This window comes from Conger conger, chromosome 2 (genome assembly GCF_963514075.1).
Source record: "Conger conger chromosome 2, fConCon1.1, whole genome shotgun sequence".
NCBI classification, from domain to species: domain Eukaryota; kingdom Metazoa; phylum Chordata; class Actinopteri; order Anguilliformes; family Congridae; genus Conger; species Conger conger.
This window is the reverse complement of record NC_083761.1, coordinates 42553335-42581222: the sequence shown is the minus strand read 5'-3', so window position 1 is coordinate 42581222 and position 27888 is coordinate 42553335. Positions and strand designations below refer to the sequence as shown.

Here is a 27888-nt window from a genome sequence, read left to right as displayed (position 1 = left end):
AGTGCTAATTCGATCGCTAACTTACCTTAACGTCTCAATTGTTAATTATCAATCTTAAAATAACCTGTATTTCTTTCGTTCTTAGCTAGCCAAACACCCAAGTTAAAGATAACTGCAAGTGCACCTTTGCAAGCTAAAAACCCTTCATCAAAGTGAGATTCTGAATTAAATAAAGTAGTAATAACGTTATGTTGATGTTGTAATTGTATTACATCATATCACACAACAGAACAGATTTTCTGGGTTAACTAACGTTAGCTAACGTTGGCTTTGCTAGGGCGGCCAAAATCCCAATGAAAGTTTAAAAGGAAAAACAGCTTTCTGTCCACTGTTCCTACATCGGTGCAGATAAGATAACTAGGCGGCCAAAGTCATAAGCACGAGAGCACAGTTTGCTCGCAAATCACGTTACCAAATGCAACTTGGCTGGACGACAGAAGGTTTGCAGCCAAACACGATACATTCGATAGATTACCACCAGCCACCGCGCGACTGATGTGATCCTTTAAAAGTACGATAGGTTTAAAATGTGATGGTGAACCATTGTAGTGCATGGATTGTGTATCCTAATGCTAACGTTACTTAACCTTAAGTTTTATTTGGTAGCACAATGCACTGATTTAAAATAACACCATCGACGCTGATTAGCTATACATTTACGTTACACCATTTACTATTGACGTTAAATGGCTAACTAGCGCAGGCAAACTGGATATAACTAGTTAAGTTGGCTAGCAACGTTACTTCTCGTTCTCCCGCGGCGAACGAAATAGTTGCTCGTAGTCTAACGTTAGGTGTTGGAAAGACAATCCCGTTGAGTGCACCGCTGAAAGAGAGTTGCTTTTTACAAGCAAACGAACATTAGCTAACCATCATGTGGGCAAATATGTAACCTCAGTATGTAGTTAGTAGGCACCAGCTAGTTAGTTATAGCTAGCTAGCAAGTTCCCTCGCAAAGTCTCGGCACTCGTTAGCTCGCCAGCTAGCCAAGTTAACTAGCTAGCTAATTGAAAAGATCGAGATTAAAACATTAGCTTTACCGAACGACCGAAAACCATCAAACATATTGCTGTAGCTACCTGGACAGTGAGTCTCCGTTTCACTTGTCAGTATGCGAACTCCACCTCTTCAACAATTGGTCTCTCTAGATAATTGTTTAATAATATATATTTTATGTATAATTTTCCCGTCAAAGCTCTCTTTCCTCCATATTTGCAGCTCCTCTACCAACAACAACATTAATGATGACGTCACTGCCTCGTCACGTGATCCCGACTGAGTACTAAAAATAGAGCTACTGAGTTACCGACAGCGGACCACACAATACACCTTAGCTTGGTAAGTAGACCAAGCATCAACAGGAGAGTCTCCTGCGCGACCGGCCACTTTAGTGGAAGGTACGGTTAAAACTTTTAATATTCTAAGAAATGTACACACAGATTCACACTCATTAAATGTTTCCTTATTCACGTTTAAGTGAGGAAAATCAGACTGTTGAGCAGGACAAATGAGGTAACATTTGCCACAGAGGTGGCAAATCCAGGGTCAGAAAGTCATACCCGGTATTTTCTTCCAATCACCTGAATTTGCTAATTAGCACAATTATTCAACCCGGAATTAGAGGTCATGGACGGAAGAAAGCCATTACCGGATTTCTGACGACTGAAATACAGGTACAGTAGAATATTCTGGAAACGTGGTAACAGGGTGTCTTCGAACATGCACTTAATTGCAAATTCATTTTAAATTCAGCTTAATTAAAACCTGTGAAAAACATTTAAACATTTCCTTTTTCCAATTTTTACCCAGACATCACTATAGGCCTACCCACATAAAGCCAAATTCTTAGATTTTTCAGTGTATGGCATTAAATAAATTAAATTCTTTACAGTGACCTGAAGTTAAAGGCTTGTCAATTAAGGTTCTCATAGTATTTTCTGCTAGACCTAGAATTTGTATCTTGTATGATGTTACATTTAGTGTAGCCTATATATTTGCCTTTAAAAACTGTATTAATCCAAGAATGTCAACTGAAAACCTGTTCATGTGGGATGATCTGAGAAAACAAGCATGCGGTGCTATGATTGGGAATAATTCTTGCTTGTTGCCTTAGGTGGCATTTTAATTGCCTGAGGAGGAGTCTACATCTACATCTGACATTTAACATGAAACACTTACCTTTTGTTGGCACAATGTTCACAATGTTGTGCTGCCTTCTTCTTAATCCAGAGGGAAGTTGAAGATTTTCCATTGAGTACAGTGCATCCGGAAAGTATTCACAGCGCTTCACTTTTCCCACATTTTGTTATGTTACAGCCTTATTCCAAAATTGAATAAATTCATATTTTTCCTCAAAATTCTACACACAACACCCCATAATGACAACATGAAATAATTTTTTTTACATTACATTTTATTAAAAATAAAAAAACTAAGAAATCACATGTACATAAGTATTCACAGCCTTTGCTCAATACTTTGTTGATGCACCTTTGGCAGCAATTACAGCCTCAAGTCTTTTTGAATATGATGCCACAAGCTTGGCACACCTATCTTTGGGCAGTTTCGCCCATTCCTCTTTGCAGCACCTCTCAAGCTCCATCAGGTTGGATGGGGAGCGTTGGTGCACAGCCATTTTCAGATCTCTCCAGAGATGTTCAATCGGACTCAAGTCTGGGCTCTGGCTGGGCCACTCAAGGACATTCACAGAGTTGTCCTGAAGCCACTCCTTTGATATCTTGGCTGTGTGCTTAGGGTCGTTGTCCTGCTGAAAGATGAACCGTCGCCCCAGTCTGAGGTCAAAAGCACTCTGGAGCAGGTTTTCATCCAGGATGTCTCTGTACATTGCTGCATTCATCTGTCCCTCAATCCTGACTAGTCTCCCAGTTCCTGCCGCTGAAAAACCCCCACAGCATGATGCTGCCACCACCATGCTTCACTGTAGAGATGGTATTGGCCAGGTGATGAGCGGTGCCTGATTTCCTCCAAACATGACGCCTGGCATTCACGCCAAAGAGTTCAATCTTTGTCTCATCAGACCAGAGAATTTTGTTTCTCATGGTCTGAGAGTCCTTCAGGTGCCTTTTGGCAAACTCCAGACGGGCTGCCATGTGCCTTTTACTAAGCAGTGGCTTCCTTCTGGCCACTCTACCATAGAGGCCTTGATTGGTGGATTGCTGCAGAGATGGTTGTCCTTCTGGAAGGTTCTCCTCTCTCCACAGAGGAACGCTGGAGCTCTGACAGAGTGACCATCGGGTTCTTGGTCACCTCCCTGACTAAGGCCCTTCTCCCCCGATTGCTCAGTTTAGACGGGCGGCCAGCTCTAGGAAGAGTCCTGGTGGTTCTGAACTTCTTCCATTTACGGATGATGGAGGCCACTGTGCTCATTGAGACCTTCAAAGCAGCAGAAATATTTCTGTACCTTTCCCCAGATTTGTGCCTCGAGACAATCCTGTCTCGGAGGTCTACAGACAATTCCTTTGACTTGATTACTTCATGCTTGGTTTGTGCTCCGACATGCACTGTCAACTGTGCGACCTTATATAGACAGGTGTGTGCCTTTCCAAATCATGTCCAATCAACTGAATTTGCCACAGGTGGACTCCAATTAAGCTGTAGAAACATCTCAAGGTTGATCAGTGGAAACAGGATGCACCTGAGCTCAATTTTGAGCTTCATGGCAAAGGCTGTGAATACTTATTTTGAATAAATTAGCAAAAATCTCAAAAAAAACTTTTTTCACGTTGTCATTATGGGGGATTGTGTGTAGAATTTGGAGGAAAAAAATGAATTTAATCAATTTTGGAATAAGGCTGTAACATAACAAAATGTGGAAAAAGTGAAGCGCTGTGAATACTTTCCGGATGCACTGTATACTGCCCAGCCACAGCCTTGCATATAGTCTGCCATTTAATGTATATTTTATACAGCCCTGATATGTCATATACTCATTTTCTTATGAGTTGAAGGGTAGGCAGGCAGATATGACACCGGAGATGTTGGGCCTATTTGTTTCCTCCCTCTATTCCCATATACAGTGGGGCAAAAAAGTATTTAGTCAGCCACCAATTGTGCAAGTTCTCCCACTTAAAAAGATGAGAGAGGCCTGTAATTTTCATCATAGGTACACTTCAACTATGAGAGACAGAATGGGGGGAAAGAATCCAGGAAATCACATTGTAGGATTTTTTATGAATTAATTGGTAAATTCCTCGGTAAAATAAGTATTTGGTCACCTACAAACAAGCAAGATTTCTGGCTCTCACAGACCTGTAACTTCTTCTTGAAGAGGCTCCTCTGTCCTCCACTCGTTACCTGTATTAATGGCACCTGTTTGAACTCGTTATCAGTATAAAAGACACCTGTCCACAACCTCAAACAGTCACACTCCAAACTCCACTATGGCCAAGACCAAAGAGCTGTCAAAGGACACCAGAAACAAAATTGTAGACCTGCACCAGGCTGGGAAGCCTGAATCTGCAATAGGTAAGCAGCTTGGTGTGAAGAAATCAACTGTGGGAGCAATTATTAGAAAATGGAAGACATACAAGACCACTGATAATCTCCCTCGATCTGGGGCTCCAGGCAAGATCTCACCCCGTGGGGTCAAAATGATCACAAGAACGGTGAGCAAAAATCCCAGAACCACACGGGGGGACCTAGTGAATGACCTGCAGAGAGCTGGGACCAAAGTAACAAAGGCTACCATCAGTAACACACTACGCCGCCAGGGACTCAAATCCTGCAGTGCCAGACGTGTCCCTCTGCTTAAGCCAGTACATGTCCAGGCCCGTCTGAAGTTTGCTAGAGAGCATTTGGATGATCCAGAAGAGGATTGGGAGAATGTCATATGGTCAGATGAAACCAAAATAGAACTTTTTGGTAAAAATTCAACTTGTCGTGTTTGGAGGAGAGAGAATGCTGAGTTGCATCCAAAGAACACCATACCTACTGTGAAGCATGGGGGTGGAAACATCATGCTTTGGGGCTGTTTTTCTGCAAAGGGACCAGGACGACTGATCCGTGTAAAGGAAAGAATGAATGGGGCCATGTATCGTGAGATTTTGAGTGAAAACCTCCTTCCATCAGCAAGGGCATTGAAGATGAAACGTGGCTGGGTCTTTCAGCATGACAATGATCCCAAACACACCACCCGGGCAACGAAGGAGTGGCTTCGTAAGAAGCATTTCAAGGTCCTGGAGTGGCCTAGCCAGTCTCCAGATCTCAACCCCATAGAAAATCTTTGGAGGGAGTTGAAAGTCCGTGTTGCCCAGCGACAGCCCCAAAACATCACTGCTCTAGAGGAGATCTGCATGGAGGAATGGGCCAAAATACCAGCAACAGTGTGTGAAAACCTTGTGAAGACATACAGAAAATGTTTGACCTCTGTCATTGCCAACAAAGGGTATATAACAAAGTATTGAGATTAACTTTTGTTATTGACCAAATACTTATTTTCCACCATAATTTACAAATAAATTCTTTAAAAATCAGACAATGTGATTTTCTGGATTTTTTTTTTCTCATTTTGTCTCTCATAGTTGAGGTATACCTATGATGAAAATTACAGGCCTCTCATCTTTTTAAGTGGGAGAACTTGCACAATTGGTGGCTGACTAAATACTTTTTTGCCCCACTGTAGTACACAAGGGTTCTGTATGAAGCCAATGTTTCAAAAGTCCGTCTTCTATATGAACATAAGATCTTTAACCAGGCCATGCAGTGGTCCGATATAGTCTACACAATGCTTTTGCTTTTCCTGTTGGAATATATTCTATATTTACCTATCATTTATGAAAAACATTTCGTTTTTAAAAGTTATTGTTCATATTTGTTCAATGTGTAGGCTATTCATGGATGCAACGTGAATACAATTCCCTCTGTGCTTATATCTAGGGTCAAATGTAGGCCTATCTAGTATGCTGTTGCACATGAGACCATATTCATGGGGAAAAAGTATTACTATTACAATTATAACAACATATGACTCAATTTCTGTTGCTGCTTATACTTCCAGTACTACTAGTACTAGGCTACTGCTGCAGCTACTAATAGGCTTTAACACCTGTGAAGAACCTATGCACTTGTAAATTGCTTTGGATTAAAAGCGTCTGCCAAATGACTAAAATGTAAAATGTAAATGTAAAATATGATACAACCTGTACCCATATACATATAGGCTACTGTTTGACATGACCGCAGTTCTGTTGTGTATAGGCTAGAAGCAGTGCAGGCTGTGTGACCCATAACTTGATACCGGACAAGCTCTGTAGACTCCCCTCATCCATTGAGCCCATGGGCAACATGCTGAGAGGTAGAGATTAAAAATCTATTGCCATAGCGACCCATTCCTTTTTTATTTTTTTGCTAGTAGTGATGCTTGGGGCAACAGTGTCGTGCTCTGGAAACAGATAAGCTCTGCGTCATAGCATCTAGCACTTTCTGCAGAGAGGTGTCCTGATAAAATAGCCTTCAAATAACCAAATGTGCTGTGTCTTCAGAAAGTATTCAGACTCCTTGACTTTTTGCATACTTTCTTGTGAAAATGATAATAAAAAATTATGAAATAGCAATTTTTGCTCATTATTCTACTATCAATAACCCATAATAAAGAAAGTGAAAACATATCACTTTAAAAAAACAATTAACATGTGGTTAAAGTGCACATTCTCAGAAACACTCTTTATTAAAGCGTATTTTTTATAAATTTTGGTTTCACCATGTAGAAATGAACAAGATGCTCATCTGCATACCACTGTTGTAATGTGTGGTTATTTGTGTTGCTATCACCTTCCTGTCAGCTTTGACCAGGCTGGCCTTTCTCCACTGATCTCTCTCATTAACAAGGCATTTTTGCCCGCAGAACTACTGCTCATTGGAGTTTTTACTATTTTCTGCAAACTCTAGACTGTTGTGCATGACAATCCCAGGAGAACAGCAGTTTCAAAACCATAGTTATTCAAACAACACTGGGCGACACCAACATTCATTCAATGGATCACATTTCTTCCCCATTCTGACATTTGGTCTGAAAAACAGCTGAACCTCTTGACCATGTCTGCATGCTTTTATGCATTTAGTTACTGCCACATAATTGGCTGATTAAATATTTGCAATAACAAGCTGGTGTACAGGTCTACCTAATAAAGTGCTTAGTGAGTGTAAATTTCACATGTAGATGATGTATGAGCTAGTTTCGAACGGTATATCCTGTGACCATATTGATCTAAATTTCCATCATTGGAAAAATGAATGAATGCAAATAAACCCACTCTGTTTCTAATTACACATTAGGTATGAAACAAAAGTGTAAAACTGTTTTCACTTCTGGAATCACTTGTGAACTTATGAACTGATGACAAAAACTACTGCAATTTAACAAACTATCCCAGTGAGCAAAAGCTGGAATCTAAACATGTAGGGGGGGTGTAAATCTAGGTTTAGAGACTTTTTGACATCAGACTTCAGAAAGTATTAAGACCCCATACATTTTTGCAAATGTATTAATCATTTACATAAATAAACATTCAGCAAAATTCTGACCCTTTGCTGTGGCACTTCAAATTGTGGTCAGGTGCATCCTCCTTGCTTTAATTATGCTTGAGATGTCTAGAACTTGATTGCAGTCCACCTGCGGCAAATTTAATTGATTGGACATAGTTTAGAAAGCCACATACCTGTGTATATAAGGTCCCACACTGTATGTTAGGACAAAAACCAAGCCATGAAGTTCAAGGAACTCTCTGTAGACCTCTGCATTACTTTTATTTTGCCAAGGCATAGATTATGGCAAGGGTATAAACATTTTCTAAAGTTTTGAGTGTTCCCAGGAGCCATCTGGCTACACCAAGTAACCGGGCAAGAAGGGCCTTGGTGAGGGAGGTGACCAAGATCACTCTAACAGAGTTTCAGAAGTCCTCTGCTGAGATGGGAGAACCTTCCGGAAGGTTGCCCATCTCAGCAGCACTCAATCAGTCTGGCCTTTATGGTAGAGGGGCTAGACAGAAGTCACTCCTGAGTAAAAGCCATATGACAGCCTGTTTGGCATTTAAAGGAGAGCATAAGGAAAAATATTATCTGGTGATGAGACAAAAATGTAACTCTGGGCAGAATTCCAATTCTGCAAACTCTAGACTGTTGTGCATGACAATCCCAGGAGAACAGCAGTTTCAAAACCATAGTTATTCAAACAACACTGGGCGACACCAACATTCATTCAATGGATCACATTTCTTCCCCATTCTGACATTTGGTCTGAAAAACAGCTGAACCTCTTGACCATGTCTGCATGCTTTTATGCATTTAGTTACTGCCACATAATTGGCTGATTAAATATTTGCAATAACAAGCTGGTGTACAGGTCTACCTAATAAAGTGCTTAGTGAGTGTAAATTTCACATGTAGATGATGTATGAGCTAGTTTATATAGCCAGAGATACTGCTAAGCATGCCTTTCCATATTTCTTCTGTTCCTGTTCATTCAGACAGAATCTCAGTATAGGCTGTTAAATTTACGCATTTTGCTGGAGGTGGACATATAGGACAGAACATGCACAGTTCCTAATGGTCTACCTTTAGTTGTCTTTTACTCTGATTAGGGGCACTGAATGCAAGATTTGCAAATGTTTGTCTTAAATGAACTGAGGGATGGTGCAAATTTTTGTAAATGCAATGCAAGCAGTGATTCATGGTGAGTCATAGCCCACATATTGACAGACCTCTCTAAATGTCATCCCCCTGCTCTTTGCCTCCTCTCCTTCACCCTCTATTTCCCTTTGTGTTATGGAGGTCCACTCTGATGAAAAAAGGAATGTGTCATCACCATATTCTCGCTACTGATTCCATTTATGACTTTCTAATATTTTTTAAATGACAGTGATACTCATGGGTTCGATTTTCTTTTAGTCTGACTACTTTTGTCTAATATTGTAAAACGTTGTTATTGTCCGTGTATGTGGCTCCATCTAGTGGTCAAAACATAAATAGCAAGAAAATGACGTAAACCAAGGATGGTGATGACATGCAAAATCCATAGCCTATAATTTTACAATCAAAATGTTATTCTCTGGCAATACTTGGAATTATATACTGTAGACTTGGTAATGAATATAAGTTTTGGTAATTGTGAAAGCAAAGGAGTTTCTTTACTAGTTAATGTGCAGATAGGAAGGAGTAGGATGGTCGTAATTGGCCTGCGAGAGACAAAGTCAGCGGCAAAAGTTTTCTGCAGTTCACTGGCATTTTTGCTCATGGATTCTCCAGTAGCCCACTTGCATTGGTTGTTCAGAGCATTCTCAGACAGATTCCAGCCTTTCCATATTTCTTCTGTTCCTGTTCATTTTCTTTTATTTAGCTCACCATTATAACTATGATAGAAAAAGTAATACAAGCTGTCTTCTTTGTAAAAATAATTCATTTATTTTCACAGCAAATATACATTCAGTGAACACTTCATTGGGTATTTATGACTTATTTTTTAGACGTATTTTAGATGTATTGGTCTTCTTCTGCTGCTGTGGCCACTGTTGATGACAGAGGAATGTTGTGACATAAAACCCTAAAACACCAGCAGGGTGAACCGCTCACAAATACTTTGAGAGCAGAATTGCTGCACTGCAAGATGCAAACCTCTCATCAGCAGAAATAATTGAAAGACCAAATTAAAATTAAAATATACCGAGGGGAGCCAGAAGAGTTCTGGAACAAAGTTTTATGGACAAATGAGATCAAAACAAAGATGGTCAAGATGATGTAAAGCTGAGTGGGGAGAAAGGAACATCCCATGATCCCACCTCATATGTGAAATGTGGAGTGTAGTGTCATGGGTTTTTTCATGGGTGGCTGCTTCTGGAACAGGCTCACTCATAATTATTAATGGTGAAATGGAGGATTGTGGCAGTAGGATGAATTTGGAAGTATACAGACTGATTTTGTCTGGCTATGTACAAAATAAATTCCTCCAACCCCATTGGTCATAACTTCATCCTGCAAGACCATGACCCCAAACAGACTGCCTATGCAACCAAAGCATTCACCAATGGGACTGGTTAAGTCACCTGATTTAAATACATTCAAGCATGCATTCCAGTTGCTGTAGAGGAGTCTGAAGACAGAAACCCCCAAAAGACCAATTGAAAGCATCTTAAGTGAAAGCCTGGAAAGTCAAGTTTCTAATGAAGTCAACAAACGATTGGTCAGTCAATGGGATGTAGACTCATACAGTACATACAGCATTTAAGGGCTATGCAACCAAATATTAAACTTTATTGCTTTGATTTAAGTTGTGCTGCTATGCTAGATTGCAAACAATTAAATTAACATAGGTATTATAACTAATATTGTTATTAGTAGTAATACTAATACTAATAATTATATGAATAATAATAATAAGAATGATAAGAATAAGGATAATTAATTGATTAAATTAAATCTGTGGTGAATTAATGGACTCCTATATGGTAAACGAGGAGACCCTTGTAGCAGGTGAAATGTCACAACAACAAACCTTGAGCACCTGCACAAATAGAACTCTAATGTTATATCATGGTCTGGGTGAATACTCCATTTTCACTGATTAGAAGGATTAGAAAGTTGTGTCATCTTCATTTGGAAAAATCTATTAAAATCACATCAGACACATCACAAGTCACACATTAGCCACCTTGTTCCCCCTTAACAAAATTACAGTCCTGATTATCTATGATCAACAGATGGCTCAATTTCTCCAGTGGCTTTTGGACACTGATGAGTAAAAATGTTCCATTAGTTATCGCCTTATAGGCGACAATATGTGTGTGCTCGTGGATCAGTATTGATGCTTTTGAACTGTATAACACATAGATAAGTAGATAAGAGTTCATATAACTGATAACAAGTTGAGAATGTGAGCCATATTAATGAGAAAAACATGCAGAACATGCTAGTCATCATTCCAAGAAGATATATCTGGGTCCACATGTAACAACCACTGAGGTACCCTCCTTCCAAAAAATTCATAGCAAACATATTAAGTGTTAAAAGAATTTATTAATACCGCACTGACATGTCAGAAGCTAGAAAAATGTGTTTATTTCAGTAAGCCTATAGAGAGAAGAGGCTTGAGCATGTAGGCAGTCCAATCAAATCTATTATATCTCACCCATTCAAAAATGTAAAAACAAATTGGGTCCGGCCAGAAAATGACCAAAAAGTGTTGCATATTCAACCAAGTAGATGGATTGGATGGTTTAGAAGTTTATGAATTAAAGTTCATGTAGTTCAAAATGTATACATCCGGTTATATTCCTAACTGGCTGTATGCTGAGCAGAAGTTATACTGTAGTTGCTAGCACACAGAGGGGGCATTGGCTATATGATGCTACTGCTTTACTGCTACCGGTCAGATAACCTTCTCCCAGTGTTCCAGAGTGCCAATCAAAATGTAGATTGTAAAATGTAGCATTCAGTTTTTTTTGCTAGTTGTGATGCTTGGGGCAACAGTGTCATGCTCTGGAAACCGATAAGCTCTGTGTCATAGCATTTAGCACTTCCTGCAGAGAGGTGTCCCGATAAAATAGCCTTCAAATAACCAAATTATTCTACTATCAACTACTTTTGTACTTCCAACAGCGAAACGGACAAAAAGGATAATTCCCCTGAAGAAATTCAAATTAAGCAATGAACATTATATCAATGTATCTCCTTGTTGGCATGTTTTTGGAATTATAAACTATTATCTGGACCCTAACCACGAAAGGAATATCGAATTTACCCTGATTTGTGTCATCTCTGGATTTCCAAAATGCAGAGGTGAGGTCCCTCCACACTTGTTTTGCCCGCATTACAAAATAAGGAACTGTAGTCGCTAAAGCAAAGTCATCGTACATTTTACTCATAGAGCGGTGAGTTTCGAACGGTATATCCTGTGACCATATTGATCTAAATTTCCATCATTGGAAAAATGAATGAATGCAAATAAACCCACTCTGTTTCTAATTACACATTAGGTATGAAACAAAAGTGTAAAACTGTTTTCACTTCTGGAATCACTTGTGAACTTATGAACTGATGACAAAAACTACTGCAATTTAACAAACTATCCCAGTGAGCAAAAGCTGGAATCTAAACATGTAGGGGGGGTGTAAATCTAGGTTTAGAGACTTTTTGACATCAGACTTCAGAAAGTATTAAGACCCCATACATTTTTGCAAATGTATTAATCATTTACATAAATAAACATTCAGCAAAATTCTGACCCTTTGCTGTGGCACTTCAAATTGTGGTCAGGTGCATCCTCCTTGCTTTAATTATGCTTGAGATGTCTAGAACTTGATTGCAGTCCACCTGCGGCAAATTTAATTGATTGGACATAGTTTAGAAAGCCACATACCTGTGTATATAAGGTCCCACACTGTATGTTAGGACAAAAACCAAGCCATGAAGTTCAAGGAACTCTCTGTAGACCTCTGCATTACTTTTATTTTGCCAAGGCATAGATTATGGCAAGGGTATAAACATTTTCTAAAGTTTTGAGTGTTCCCAGGAGCCATCTGGCTACACCAAGTAACCGGGCAAGAAGGGCCTTGGTGAGGGAGGTGACCAAGATCACTCTAACAGAGTTTCAGAAGTCCTCTGCTGAGATGGGAGAACCTTCCGGAAGGTTGCCCATCTCAGCAGCACTCAATCAGTCTGGCCTTTATGGTAGAGGGGCTAGACAGAAGTCACTCCTGAGTAAAAGCCATATGACAGCCTGTTTGGCATTTAAAGGAGAGCATAAGGAAAAATATTATCTGGTGATGAGACAAAAATGTAACTCTGGGCAGAATTCCAATTCTGGCAAACATCAGGCATTGCTCATCCCCTGGCTAATACCATCCCTATGGTGAAGCATGGTGATGGCAGCATCATGCTATGGGGGTGTTTCTCAGCAGCAGGGACAGCCTGGTCAGAATTGAGGGAAGGATTAATGCAGCCAAATAAAGAGTGTATATGACCTAAGACTGTGGTGACAGTTCACCTTTCAGCATGACAATGACCCAAAGCCATACTGCCAAGACAACGCTGGAGTGGTTTTGGGACAGGTTTCTGACTGTCCTTGATAGGCCCAGCCAAACCCCAGACTTAAACCCCATAGAACATCTGTAGAGAGAACTGAAGATTGCAGTTCACAGAGGCTTCCCATCCAATCTGATGGAGCCTGAGAGGATCTGCCCAGAAGAATGGGATAAACGTCCCAAATCCAGGTGTGCAAGGCTTGTAGAGACTTACATGAAGACTCAAAGCTGTAATTACTGCCAAAGAGGCTTCTACAAAGCACTGAATACTTATATAAATGAGAGATTTCAGATTTTTGAGTGTAAACTGATTGGCAAAAACAGTAATTTTATCAATTTAAAATTCAATCTACAACATGATAAAAAGTGAAGGGGTTTGAACACTTTCTGAAGCCACTGTAAATGGATGAGGTTAGCCCCATTAAAGTAGCTCAGGTTTCACTTGGATACAGCCTGGCTAAATCCTAGTTGGCAAGGAAACTTTCACTTTCCAAATGTAGCCAGGTTTTCACCTGAATGTTCACTGGGATATGAAAATGCATTCTACAGCATCTTAGCCAGGTTATTGACATTACATTACATTACATTACATTATTGGCATTTGGCTGATGCTCTTATCCAGAGCAACGTACAGTTGATTAGACTAAGCAGGAGACAATCCTCCCCTGGAGCAATGCAGGGTTAAGGGCCTTGCTCAAGGGCCCAACGGCTGTACATGACATTTAAATGTTTATGAGGGCTTGTGTAACATTCTCACCTGAAAATAATAAAAGATTGAAACTGGAGAGCTGTAATAACCTACTTTGTATCCTGAATAAATGTGCTAAATGCAGTTAATCTCTTACAATTGATAGTGGTTGAACAAATCGTTACACAGTGGCACAATCGAGGGAACACTGCCATCGTTAGATTGTTAATCAAGGTAAACAGGGGAAACTACGTCTAATAATGTAAATTGGTATGACTTTATATGCATGAATACTGCAATTTATGTATTCCCCAACTAACATGGTTAAAAGTAAATACAAGTTCTTCGTCCATGTAACCTGTTAAGATTATTTCTCCTTTGGACACAAACGTTTACTCGAACACACACATATACACACACAGTATTATTTAGTCTAGTCCTTGCCAACAGGAAAGTAAGCAAGTGAGCAGGAGACATCAACCCTTTGGGTATCCATGGAAACTGGCCCAGGGATTAAGGGTGGGGCCTAGTTTTCTCTATTAGCCAATCAGCTCACCCACAGCACTGAAAAACGTCCTCCCCTAGCCACTCCCTCACTCCAATAGAGCCGTAGAATATTATCCAAAAGGAGTATGCTGTCTCCAGTCAACACTCTGCAACTCTGTCTCTGTCTCACGACAAAAGTCTTTTCTCCTCGCGAGAACAGGAGCTGACGAGCGCTCATCTTCCCAAGAAGGCAGAGGGAACAGGGGAGTTCTTGGGTGTCTGTCTTCTTCCTGCCTCTGTTCATTATTTTTGCGCTTTTATCTGCACTACTGGCTCACGGCAGGAATACTTCCAAAACAAATAAGGTGGGGAGAGAGTACGGAGCCAGCCTCCTGCAAACTTGGCAGGCCTCCACCGGCAACGTCAGCTCAGAGCAAACTGGTGAGACTGGCCTTTTCAGGTAAGAGACTCAAATCCACCATCTGATTTTGACAGCTGATCTGTCACAGACAAAGGGGAGGGAGGTGTTGGTTTATTTATAGAGACTGTGGGAGCCTCTGCCCTGTACATTTGGAGTTCACCGGGCTGTTTCATCCTAGGTGTGCTGAAGGTGACAGACAGTTCAGATTGCAGGGGTTCAAAGCCCTTTTTTCCTCCCGGTTAAACGGAATGCAACTCAGTGGTCAGGTATGGTGAGAGGACGTGTTTAGCTGAATTTGGTGTAACACTAGTGCTGCACTGTGTGTACATTTAAATATCCCAGCTTGAATGATTTGATGCTAATGTGAGATGGAATATTAATCATTTTAAAAGTACACTGCACTTGTAAGTCGCTTTGGATTAAAAAATTTACAAAAATGTAAATGTAAATGTACACTGCTCTCACAAATTGTATTTAGGACCCAAAATATTATTGCTGAATCTGATCCTTTGTGGTTGACCACAGTGATGTGTCTAACAAGTCTTACACACTCTGCTGTTGAGAATGAGGTCATTTGAGGTCAGGTAGAGGAGGGCGCAAACCATAACAACTCATGAGATAATTCACAGCAGTGCGGTCAATGTTTCTGCAAGCGTTATCCTGGATCCTGCCTGGGAAGACAAACCAAGACTGCATATTTATATGAGAGAGTCATCAAGATTTCTTTCTAATGCAGATCTTCACGGTTTCAAATATTTACACAATGGCATGTATGTATTTCCTAATTCCGATCCCACCCATCTGTCATCTCCCTCTGCTGCTGTTTACTTCCTGTTCCTCTCTCTCTCTTGTTCAGTGGTGCTCGGGAAGACTGACCTACACCAATTTTCCCTCCCTATTTTGATTAACCCTTTGAAGAGTTGGTTTTTTGGAATGTTGGGGAAGCAAGGATTAAATATATTGATTTAATTTAATTTAATAGTTTATTTACTGAATCCAGCAGTTCCAACAAACAATATCCTTGTTAAGATGTATAACACTCTGAATACTGAAATTATTGAATAGGTCAGTCTACAGTAAACTGGTGGGATCAACCAACAAGTCAAAAGAAACTCTATATTGGATCTCAAGATTAAATGAATTAATGAAGAAGGAGACGATTAGAATAATGAGTGAGAATCATACATTATTTATTGAATGTAGGCTCACTACTTCTAATTTACAAAACAGGAAATATTAGACAAGACATTAAACAGCAAATACCAGAAGAGAGCGAGAGAGAAACAGACAAGCCAGACCTTGCCAGATTATTACCCCAGGAGCCAGCACCAAAATAAAAAGTAAAATCCTTCTCCTCCAAAGATCCTAATGTACAAAATTGTTCCTGCAGCCATCTTAAACTCTGAGTTAAGGTGTGGAAGGAAGGGGTGGGGTGGGGGGGGGGGGGGGGGGGGGTCATACTCCTTTATGGCAAGTCCATCTAAGAGGACAATATACTTATTAATGAATTTTACCTTATATTGTTGAAAGCAGGGCTAAGCACCATTCTATTCATCTGAAAAGATTCATGGGTTTAGTCTAATTTTAATTAGTCCAAACATGAATGTGTTAGAAGGTAATCCCGCTTAGCTATTGAATACCTCTACCTTTTACTTCTTCTTCTCATTTATTCAGGTTTTTCCTTCAATATGACATTCCACACATCCTACATCTAGTGTAGCATACTGCTGGATGTCTTGTTATTGTGTCATACCTATATGTTTAGTGATAGGCCAACCATTTTCATGTTATCATCTCTTGTTAATGTCACGAATATAAGAACGAGTTTGGAAATGTTACGGGTGTCTTAAACATTGCTATGGACAAGTGATCTTTTCCTAAACTGCAAGTTGTCATTTTTTCTTGAAATGATGCCGCAGTATAAAATTAATTCATTATGAAACAAAGGGAAAGTGTTAAGCAGTAAGCATTTCCTATAAATCTCTGTATTTTGGGGGCCATATACACCAGGTTATTTGCAGGCAAATAATTGTCCTATTTGTCTTTTTGGCATGTGATTATGAGCTTCAACTGTATACTTTACTATATGTTTCTAATGTGGCGTTTATGTCATCTGTAACACTGTATTGTGGCTTTGTTGTCTAATGTTTGCGGCTTTCTTGGCCAGGGCTCCATCGAAAAAGAAATCTTGTTATCTCAATGAGACTCAACTGGTTAAATAAAGTTAAAAATTAACTAAATAAATTAAAAATAGACAAATAATTGTTAAATCTGGACAGTCACAATCTCCATCTACATATTCCATGTAATAAAACCAAATCACATCGTGTTGGTTTTAAACTGTGGGGGAAAAGGAAATTCTGGTGTCTCTTCAGTGACAAACTCTGCTAGATTAGGGACATCAGCATTCTTAGAATCAATATAATATTGCCCCATCCAATTCCCTTGGTCCTCTCTATAAGGACATAATTTAAATACAACATATCTTACAAGCCCGATTCCTGCTTGATCCGGCAGCCTCCGTATGGAGGGGCTGTACGGTACTGCCCAGAGACTCCGTATGGAGGGACCGTACGGTACTGCCCAGAGACTCCGTATGGAGGGACCGTACGGTACTGCCCAGAGACTCCGTATGGAGAGACCGTATGGTACTGCCCAGAGACTCCGTATGGAGAGACCGTATGGTACTGCCCAGAGACTCCACAGCATGGTTGCCTTCATGGTTCTATGGTTTCAGTCCATTCCGGACAGCAGCGCACACTACTGACACAATCCAGATCAATATGAAGCAGGCCATATGGTTACAATCTTTTGCGATGCACAGATTCTCTGTTTTTGCTCCATACGGAACTTCCGACACCACTGGAATCTCCGGAACCATCTGCCGGATGAAGCACAAATCATGTTTAAGGGGTCCAGCTCTGTGGGTTCACAGATTCTACCCTCTCTCCTTTTCTCCTCAGCAGTGCCTGTAGTCGATGGCAGACAGTCCGGTGACGCGGCCCAGTCCGGCCGGGCTCCCCTGGTACGTGGCGGGCTCCCAGCTCCTGGGTCTGTCCTGCGTGGTCATCACCGGGGTGTGGATGGGGCACTACCGGGGCGGCTACGCCTGGGACGGCTCAGCCAAAGAATTCAACGTGCACCCCCTCTGCATGGTCCTGGGACTGGTCTTCCTCTACGGAGATGGTCAGTGCTCAGCCGTCATGGCATGTGTAGTTTCACCTGAAACAACCTTTTTCTCTCATGCATAGTAGTAACGAGTTGGCTAAGAGCAGAGAGAAGTGGCTTCCTAGTCCCATTGAGGAGGTCAATGTCCGTATTAATCCACACTGCTGTTCGCTTGATGGGCTCTTTTGATTACATACATACATTAAAAAAAAAAAAAAAAAATGCATTCCTGTTCATTTACATCAAGGGTAGTAGCAGACACTCTAGTCCAGAGTGAGGTACAGAGATTACTCCATTTTCTAACTACAGTACATTTATACAGCTGGATATTAGAAGCCATTCCGATTATGTATTCAAGGGTACAATGGTAGTGTCCCACCTATAGACATCAGACCTATAGACTTCAAGTTGCAAGCCCAGTTCCCTGAACATTATGCTACACTTCCACACTGACAGAGATGAGTTTGGTAAACAGGCATGATCAGGGAAGGGACTGGAAGGGGCAGGGAATTTTTGCCTGACACATTTGCTATATGGTTTGTGAACCACAGAGCAGTCAGTCCGATATTCATCTGTCAGCTTGTAGACAATTGCCAGTGCCAGCCCTCCACTGCCTCCAGCATTTGTCAGATCACTTTTACAATGAACTGGGGACAGTGTCCAGACCCTGACAGATGATATATAAAAAATGTTTAACAAATGTTTTTTATTCAACAAAAAATATAAAACAGAATATAAAAAATAAAAATATTCCACAAACATTATTTTATTTAAAGGAACTGCTGAGTGATGATTCATTGTAGTATGACTCAGTGGTTTTAGCCTGTGGGGCGCAGGGAACTGGCCCAAACAGCCTCTGGAAGCAGGGCTTAATGGAGGTGATAAACTCGTTCAGATGGTGGATAACAGACACCACCTGAAGCTCAGCTGACGTTCAATAGGCAGCAGCTCTTGGGACATCAGAAGGCTTCGGATCGATAACATCAACTCCCGACCCTTGGGGGCTGGGGCCTGTTAGAGCCTGTAATCAGCACACAACAACAGGAAGTGGTTTCTGTGGCTATCAGGACAAGGAAGAGCTTGTATTTTGGCTGTGTGTGTGTATGTGAGTGTATGTATTTGTGTGAGTGAGTGTGAGTGTGAGTGTGAGTGCACAGCAATACAACAACAATGTGATGCACCAGGCATCACAGCCATGAGCTGTGGGAGGGGCTACTGTTTCTGAAAGCATTAAAACCTGGTTAATTATTGTGGCTTAACATGATTGACAGGTAGGTGGTAATGGAAAATGTAGTTTGAGAGCAGGCTGCAGTTGTTCCTCTATCTGACCAACAGAAAAGGCTGTTATTAATGCTAGGGACCACACTGTCAAAACAAGCCCAAACAAGTGGGTCGGGTTTTGCAACTGCAGACCAAGGCTGGAGGCTGAACACCCAAATGAATAGTAAAATGAAAAAGAAAGTACACGCAAACTCACCATGTTCCACACACCAGTACAACTTTCATGACAAAAATAATAATAAATTACTTCCAGATCAGCTTTGGTTTTTGTGTGCGTGTAAAGTCTAATTCCTTCCATTTATATAAAAACAGTGACATGGTAATTTGTGATCCACTGTAACATTGTGGTGGACAAGCTGTTGCTAAAGAGAGACTACGAACTTGGCAGGCTTATACGCCGATGTTCGGACCATCATGAGCTAACACGGTCTTCCGAATATAGGGACGTTGTGCAGTTATTTGTCATTTTCTCTAAATATATTTCCAATTATTTCCAATATTTCCCATTTTTGTCAAGTGACTAAAGTGACCAACAAGACCAAAGCACATTATCGCGCTTGGCATCTGGTACCGGTAGCCTACAGACGACAAATTAAAGTAAAAACTAACTAGCCACCAGAACAGCTTCAATGCACCTTGGCATAGATTCTACAAGCCTCTGGAATTCTACCGCAGGGAGGGAACACAATTCTTCCAAAAGATCCCTCATTTTAGTGTTTTAATGATGGTGCTGGAGAGTGCTATCTAACCATCGGTACAAAATCAAGGTGTTCAATTGATTTGAGGTCTCGTGACTGCGAAGGCCATAGCATATGATTAACATAATTTTCATGCTCATCAAACCATTGAGTGAACCCTTGTGCCCTGTCATCCTGGAAAAGACTATTCCCATCAGGATAGAAATGGTTCATAGTAGGATAAAGGTCACAAACCCTAACCCCTAACCTTGTATTGTTTTCATTATTGGCATTTGGCAGACACTCTTATCCAAAGCGACGTACAGTTGATTAGACTAAGCAGGAGACAGTCCTCCCCTGGAGCAATGCAGGGTTAAGGGCCTTGCTCAAGGGCCCAACAGTTGTGTGGATCTTATTGTGGCTACACCAGGATTAGAACCACCAACCTTGCATGTCCCAGTCATTTACCTTTACCACTATGCTACAGGCCGCCCCAGTGACCCTCCCCTCTCAAATTGAGTGGTAACTCTCAAATGTGCATTTGGCTTTGTCATGAGGGGTTTATGCACTGCAGCCCTACTAGAATATCTTAATCACTTCGATCTTCTTCTCTTGCCATCTTGATCCAAAATTGAGGTCAACTGGGCCAGCTCAGAATTGTATACATACCAGAGAGTATCATAGGATGTCAATTGCTGAATTGTATCATGCAGTACACCTGTATGGAAGCATCTGCATTTGTTATGTTTCTCCACTCATTTATTTAGGTTTTTCCTTCAATATGACATTCCACACGTCCTACATCTAGTCTGGCGTACTGCTGGATGTCTGGTTATTGCTTCATACCTATACGTTTAGAGCTAGGCCTACGATTTTCATGTTATCATCCCTTGTTAATGTCAGGAATATAAGAACGAGTTTGGAAATGTTGCAGGTGTCTTAAACACTGCTATGGATAAGTGATCTTTTCTTCAACTGCAAGTTGTCATTTATCCTGAAACGATGCCCCAGTATAAAATTCAATTCAGATGAATGCATTATAAAACAAAGGGAAAGTGTTAAGTAGTAAGCATATCCTACAAGTTTATATATTTTGGGGGCCATATATACAGGCTTGATAATGCAGTGATGTTGCCAGACAATAACCTAGGTGATCGTGGGCAATTTACATTTGTGGTGAGAAATGTATCGAAACTTTACTCTTCTGTTTACCAGACACATTTTTATTCAGTTATTTTCTTTATTCTCATGCCATTAACGGAACACTCCCTGTTTAATTGTGGCTGGTCTGTGGCAGTAATATCACAATCATCATGGTGAACAAATCTCTTTACTTGATTCAAAAACACAAAACCAATTAATGAAAAGTCCAGAAGGTGACACAGATCAGACTCTGCACTTTGCTGGATGCTAATCAAATGAGCTGCTCCCACCAGCTGTGAGACCAAGTCGCCCTAAATGTATTGAGACATTAACCTTTAAAGGACACTCAGCCATTAATGCATTTAGATTGGTTAAACCAGCTGAACAAAAACAGATTAGCGAGTCCCTTGTGGGCACAAAGGGAGGTTTTCACAGCCCAAATCCCCTCCCAGCTGACACACAAATGGCATTACCATGACACCAGGGCAACGCAGAATGGTTAATTATGCAGCCGCTGGCTTCAAAAACAGCAAGGGTTCAGTGTTGACTGAACATAGAAACCCAGTTGGCTACATTTATTGAAATGTGCATGAATAGTGTTGGTAGATATGAAACATTTGACTGATCTAATCTGCTAGTGAACCACTGTTGGTGTATACAGCCAATCAGCTCATTTAGCCTGGGTAATTAGTGGAATCAAAAGCCTGCATACACAGTGGCCCTCCAGGACCAGACTTGCTCTCCCCTGCCCCAAAGAGTGTAACATGCTCATGTGAAACATTGGTTTTCAGTCCACTTTGAATCGTGGTTGAACCACAGTCCTGATGGGTATTCAATTACATGCAGGTAGCCACTTAGATGCTCAGGGACCAACTCAAGCAGATGTAGGACCAGTGAACTGTCCACCAGTCCTGGGTCAAATACAGAATTGTTTTGGATTCAAATAATTTTCTAAGCTTTACTGAGCTTGTCTGGTGTATTGGTATATGAAATAAGTGCAACCCCTGCATTGTGGTTCTCTTGGTTTGCTCAATTGCGCCAGGCAAGATCAATTGAGGTCAGAAAAGTGTTTGAATCCAAAACAATGACATAATTTTGAACCGAAGTCTGCTGTCCACACGTGGTGAGTCACGGTGTGTTATTGGGCAGGGTGCCTTTAAGCTCACCTGCTGGCCAGTGTAACCCAGTTGGCACTCCCTTCACTGTGAAAAGCAGTGACCTCCATACGATGCAGGTTGACTGATGTAGCTCCTGGAGTGCTTGTCAGGATGGTAGGATGATTTTTACCTGGGTACAGTCTCAATAATGTCTCTTTCTCTGTCCATCCCGCAGCGATAATGGTTTACAGAGTGTTCCGAAACGAGAACAAACGCAGTGTCAAAATCCTCCACGCTGTGCTCCACGTCATCGCCCTCATCTTCAGCATCATAGGTGAGAGGTGTGTGTGTGTGTGAGTATGTGTGTACACGCAGGCTTCTAAAGTGAGCTCTAATACAGGAAAGCAGAAATATTTATGTGCACTCTGCTGTTTGTGTGTTGTATGAACATGTCTGTTAAGAATCAATCACACTTTTTTCGTGTAAACATTGTTCTTAAATCTTGCATACATTAACCAAAGGCTTCTCCTGTGATTTTGTTTCCGATATCAACTTCAAATGAGCAATCTTTTGACAAGATTTTATCATTTCTTTAAATAAAAAGTTCCACTGCTGCATGTATCAACCCAGGCGAAGACAAACTCTGACTCTTCCTCTCAGCACTACAGAATTTGTTGGTTTACACTGTTGCTTTATTTGTGCAGTGATCTATTGTCCGTGTCCTTCCCCAGGTTTTGTGGCCGTGTTTGAGTTTCATGCCAAAGCCAAGATTCCAGACATGTACTCCCTGCACAGCTGGTGTGGGATGCTGACGTTCGTTCTCTTCTGCATCCAGGTAACGGACCATAGCTGCACGCTTTTCCCTGCCGTTCATTTACTCCTCACTTCTCTTTCTTTTCTCTTGCTCTGTCCCCTCACATGCATACTCAACTTCACCAACAAAGAGTGTCCTTTTACATACATTCACAGAGGCACTTTCTATACTGTGGTCCCTCTCTGCTTTGCCCACACCAGAAACGAGGGTGGACTGTTTACTTAAAAAAGGTTGGAATTCTCAAATTAAGAGACGGCTTAAGAGGAACACTGGGTGATAGGAACAGTCTATTCAGCCTGTCAGGGTTATTTGTTCTCACTGTCTGGAGTGCATGCAAAACGGTGGCGGTCAAGGTTAACCCTGACTAACCAGCCGAAATAAAGGAGGTGCACAGCAAGCCTCTGGGTGAGGAGTCACTGTGGTGGACTGCAGATGAAAATAAGCCCTAATGGCTAAATCTGACACATTTTACATGTGTACTGTCTCTTCTTTTACATAAATTTGAAACTGATGTCTTCTCCCCCCCCCCCCGCAGTGGCTGATGGGCCTGGGCTTCTTCCTGTTCCCCGGGGCGGCGCCCGGCCTGCGCAGCTGGTACCTCTCCCTCCACGTCTTCTTCGGCCTGGCGCTGTTCGCTCTGGCCGTGGCCACCTGTCTGCTGGGGATCACAGAGAAGCTCCTCTTCAGCATCATGTGAGCGAGGCCGTGCCCCTTCACAAGCCTTAAACAGCTAAAACCACACCCCCTTCTTCCCAAGCCCCACCCCCACAAGCCTGACCTTTTTTTTTAAGCTAAAGCCATACCCTCTTCCCAAGCCCCACCCCTTTAAAAACTAAAACCACACCCCTGTCTTCACAAGCCTCACCTTTTTTAGCTGAAGCTCCACCCCCTTCTTCCCAAGCCAACCCCCCTCTCGAGGACAGCACTGTGAAGGACTAAAATGGCGGATGTTTTCAATGCTTATCAAAGGTGTCTCCCTTCATTTCCAGGGGCACATACTCCAAGTTTGCTCCAGAGGGGGTGCTGGCGAACACACTTGGGCTGCTGCTGGTAGGTTTCGGTGTCCAGGTGGGATACATCGTGACGCGGGAGGAGTTCAGACGCCCCCCACACCCAGAAGAAGAAGCCCTCTCCATGCACTTCAAGACCCTGACGGAGGGCGAAACCGCCAGCTCCCCTTAGCACTCCCCAGACCATACTGCACTAGACCTGTGTCAAATACACATTGTACAAAAATTGTTTTGGATACTTTTCTGGGCTCGATTGATCTTGCCTGGTGCAATTGAGCCAAACAAGAGGACCAGAAGGTTGGGTTTGCACTATTTCATAGGTTATAATACACTAGATAAGCTCAGTAAAGCTTAGAAAAGAATGAATCCAAAACAATCATGTATCTGACACAGGTCTGCTCTGTGCAACATGCTGACAAATCAATCACATGTCCAACAGCACCCTCTTGTGCCCAAATGGAGGTATCATCCCAAATGAAGGATGAAAGATAATGCAGATACATTTCGCTTTGCTTGACATGATTAAGTCCAGCTAAAATAATTATATTCCAAATCTGTAATCAAGTAACAATGCAAATGCAATGCTTCAGTACTTTTCCAGAACCAAAGAGACCCTTGCCCATATCTTTAATATCATTAATGAGTGCCATTATGAATTACGCTGTTTGACCATGCTGGGTAAACCGGTTCAAAAACTATCCTGAAAAGTGCCACTGAAGAGACAAACGCACAGGAACCAGTAGATCGATTTTAAACATGACAGATTTATGAAATACAGAATGATTGCAATGCATCCTCTAGTTCCTCTGCTCTCCCACTGTGGTAAAATATCTGAAAGGCTTTAATCGTCAATGAAAATTAAATTCCTCTATGCATTTATCTAATTAGGGCGTCCAAATAATGAGACCATTAGAGCAGTGAAGAGAGCATTTAATTTCAGATCTCATGTGTTGCAGCAGACCTCCAACACACCCAATTACAGTAGGAAATGAGGTAAAGCAGCACACCCCACGGAGATGCCTGTGATAATGAGCAATGCCCAGTGGCTTATGTTCTTCTTCACAATGGAGGTAACCAATATGACCGACACGGATAGCCGTTTCAGATTCTAATACTGTGCTAATTTAACCGAGCGAGATCAAATTAGGGCTTAATACTACAATATATGAAAAATATATACCATTACTTTGATTCCTTCCTTTCACAATTTGCCATAATTATCTAGCTGTAGTGTAAATACACTGAAGATTTTCATCCCCTGAGCTGTAAAAGTTTAATTTTATGCATTGTCTGAGAACCTGAAGCCCCATCTCCCAATGCGTACTCTGTGAAGTTCCATTCCTTCCATCCATTACAGCTTGAGAACTAGAATCCATGAGCTGCATCTATTCCAGCTGCAACCAAAGGGATATACTTGTGGTTTATGACTGTGACTGCAATCATACCTTACGACTGTCTGCCGTTTCATACTCCAGAGCAGTGTTCCTCATTCCTGGTCCTGGAGAGCAGCAGGGGGCGTGCTGGATTTAGTTTTTACTCAGCACTGAATTGTTCAATTAAAGCATGAACTACAAAGTTGACTCACCTCGCCTGGTTTCTTGGGTCTGAATTGGATTCTGATATTAAGGCGAGAACAAAACCCAGCACACACTGCGGCTCTCCAGGGCCAGGGCTGAAGAGCACTGCTCCAGAGTGAAGTTTTTATGTACACAGCAATGTGACACACCTGGGTCAAATATATCATTGTTTTGGACTCTGTGGATATTTTTTCGTGTTCAATTGATCAGAAGGTTGGGTTTTTGAGAGTATTTCATACAGTGGGCTCCAGAATTATTGGCACCCTTAATAAAAATTGAGAAAAAAGGCTGCATATAATAAACAACACAGATAATTATCTATATTTTATGTTCAAACATACGGGAAAACTTGTGTACTTGTATTTCAATACGTTTCAATTATTTTATTTCGTAATCTAATTTTTTCTGAAAACCACTGGTACCAAAAATTCTTGTATAAAAAACTATTATATATGTCTGGAGAAGTCACAGCAATGACATCACACTACACTGTAGACTGTTAGTCTGCTGCTGCTTGTAGGAACAGGTGTTGTAAAGGGCATTAGTGTAATTGCACTAGTTGTATTTTCTGGCAGCCTGTGGGTTGTCATTGTGGCTTTTGCACTACAGTATTCCCACTATTTTCAGCACCAGTACAGAGTAATACTAATGTGAATCTGAAAGGGAATCACTGCTTCATTCTTTTGCCATTGACATCTACTGCTTTTCAAATATGTATCCATTTTGTGCTAGATCTCACATGCTTGCTTATGATGTTGCCTTAATTAAAGATTGTGTCATTATGTTGAAACTGACAAAGATGCATGTGTGTGCATGGATTCAGTATTGTGAAACTAATACAACTAGGAGGAGGAGCGCCATCTTCTGGCCAAAGCCAAAAACTGAAAGCCAACGTTTGAGGGCCAGCTGGGAAACTATTTTTTCAGTGTAGATCCAAGTTGAGTCAGTGTCACTGGTGGCAGGGGGTACTTGTAAATGTTCTGGCAAACCCCTAAAAATAACCTCCAAATTTGTGAACACACAACAGGCATTGTAAAACTGATTTCTAAAGGTCAGATCAAATCCAATCTAAATATAGCTTCACCATAAGTGCTTGTCCTGTCAATACTTAGCTGAATAGAGTAACTGTGTGTATGCTTTATATGGTGAGTGCCCACTGGACAATTTTAGGAGGACCTCCTAGCTTGCCACACAATGTAACCGAGGGTTACATAGTCGACCCATGTTCTATGAATGAAGGTCAAGCTTTGCTGAGGTTGAGCTGCAAGGAGCCAGAACAAATGAACCACTCCCCCCACCTGGGTGGAATAATATTGTACGAATACAGGTGTGAGTCTGCTGGCTCATTCTCAATTTTAAGGACTGCCGCCACGCAGTTATCCGAGTGACCATGCTGTGTGGCATGTTTACCTGCATTCATAGAACCTGGGTTACCTACGTAACCCTCCCTTCCATTTCATATCAGTCAACACCCCATCATATGGTCAACTGAGGTCCCAAATTAGTCAGAAGGCGAATGTAGTGGGAAGGACCCAAGAGAGTCTAGGACTACCATTTCTTGGGGAACAAATAAGTCATGCGCTGAACTGAGGAAATAAATCCTTAAATTAAAGGAATACACCAACATTTTGGGAAATATACCTTTTTTCTGACTTAGACCAGACTTAGACGAGATGTTCGATTGCATGTATCCTTCCGTCTTTACCTTACCTTCAGAAGGATCACTGTGAACGATGTGTGTTCAGCGCTTATTAGTTCCAACCATCTAACTTCTCCAAAAACATCTCGATTTAAAAAAGATTTCCCGTGCACGCATTTCAAATACATATTATACCTTAAATCAGAGTTGCTGTAAGGTTCTTCACTTTGAAGGAGGTATGCTACTGACTCCTACAGGCTTCACGTCTTTATGATAAGCTAACATATTTTGGTAACATGGAAACTGAGCCAGTGAATGCACAAAAATGGAAATGAGATCGAACATCTCGTCTGGGTAAGTTGGAAAAAAATTATATTATTGTAGAAATTATTGGAAATAAAATCTAACAAAGTAGCAAAACAATTACAAAACAAAACAATTACACATGTCACCCATGTCTGGAGAAGTCACAGCAATGACATTACACTACACTGTAGAGGTTAGTTGCTGCTGCTTGTAGGAACAGGTGTTGTAAAGGGCATTAGTGTAATTGCACTTGTTGTATTTTCTGGCAGCCTGTGGGTTGTCATTGTGGCTTTTGCACTGCAGTATTCAAAACTATTTTCAGCACCAGTACAGATAATACGATGTGAATCTGAAAGGTAATGACTCAGATGACTGCTCAGATGACGGTCACCTTCGCCCAGATGGGGGAAGGGGCGCTGCTCGACAGCTAAAACCGAGACAGCAGCTTTCACCCTGATGGGGGAAGAGGCACCGCGCTCAGCAAAGCCAATCCTCTCGCTCAACGAGAGCATCAATACGTATATATGCCCTCAGTGACACCCCCGAGCAT

At 41.3% G+C, this 27888-nt stretch overlaps 2 protein-coding genes across 14 annotated transcripts in view; one reads left to right on the top strand and one right to left on the bottom strand.

Moving 5' to 3' along the window:
* Nucleotides 1–1231, bottom strand: part of LOC133122196 (histone deacetylase 5-like) — an 84191-nt gene extending 82960 nt beyond the window's left edge. For 2 of the 3 annotated variants that reach the window (XM_061232023.1, XM_061232025.1), the window contains exon 1: nucleotides 1080–1231. The gene's annotated coding sequence lies outside the window, so the exon portion shown is untranslated. Of the gene's footprint in view, nucleotides 1–412; nucleotides 483–1079 lie in introns of those variants that run through there. The other variant, XM_061232024.1, reaches the window with a different exon arrangement.
* LOC133122199 (transmembrane ascorbate-dependent reductase CYB561) lies at nucleotides 398–26191 on the top strand. Of its 11 annotated transcripts, XM_061232031.1 has the most exons (8): nucleotides 668–1105; nucleotides 1219–1338; nucleotides 1622–1673; nucleotides 17590–17812; nucleotides 22228–22326; nucleotides 22724–22827; nucleotides 23342–23499; nucleotides 23796–26191. In XM_061232031.1, exons 4-8 carry the CDS (start codon nucleotides 17605–17607, stop codon nucleotides 23986–23988), a joined length of 762 nt encoding a protein of 253 aa, XP_061088015.1. In that variant the 5' UTR covers nucleotides 668–1105; nucleotides 1219–1338; nucleotides 1622–1673; nucleotides 17590–17604; the 3' UTR covers nucleotides 23989–26191. The 11 variants fall into 11 exon arrangements, with proteins under 11 accessions (XP_061088019.1, XP_061088021.1, XP_061088015.1 ...); XM_061232035.1 differs by lacking the exons at nucleotides 668–1105; nucleotides 1622–1673 and adding an exon at nucleotides 398–511; XM_061232037.1 differs by lacking the exons at nucleotides 668–1105; nucleotides 1622–1673 and adding an exon at nucleotides 421–440.
* Nucleotides 26192–27888: the final 1697 nt, after the last annotated feature.

Bases quoted from the DNA above. Each gene is read 5' to 3' on its own strand.
- LOC133122199 (XM_061232035.1), top strand. From the start codon at position 17,605: ATGGCAGACAGTCCGGTGACGCGGCCCAGTCCGGCCGGGCTCCCCTGG. The intron at 22,327-22,723 runs GTGAGAGGTGTG...GTCCTTCCCCAG, and splicing joins CCTCATCTTCAGCATCATAG to GTTTTGTGGCCGTGTTTGAG. The intron at 23,500-23,795 runs GTGAGCGAGGCC...CTTCATTTCCAG, and splicing joins AAGCTCCTCTTCAGCATCAT to GGGCACATACTCCAAGTTTG.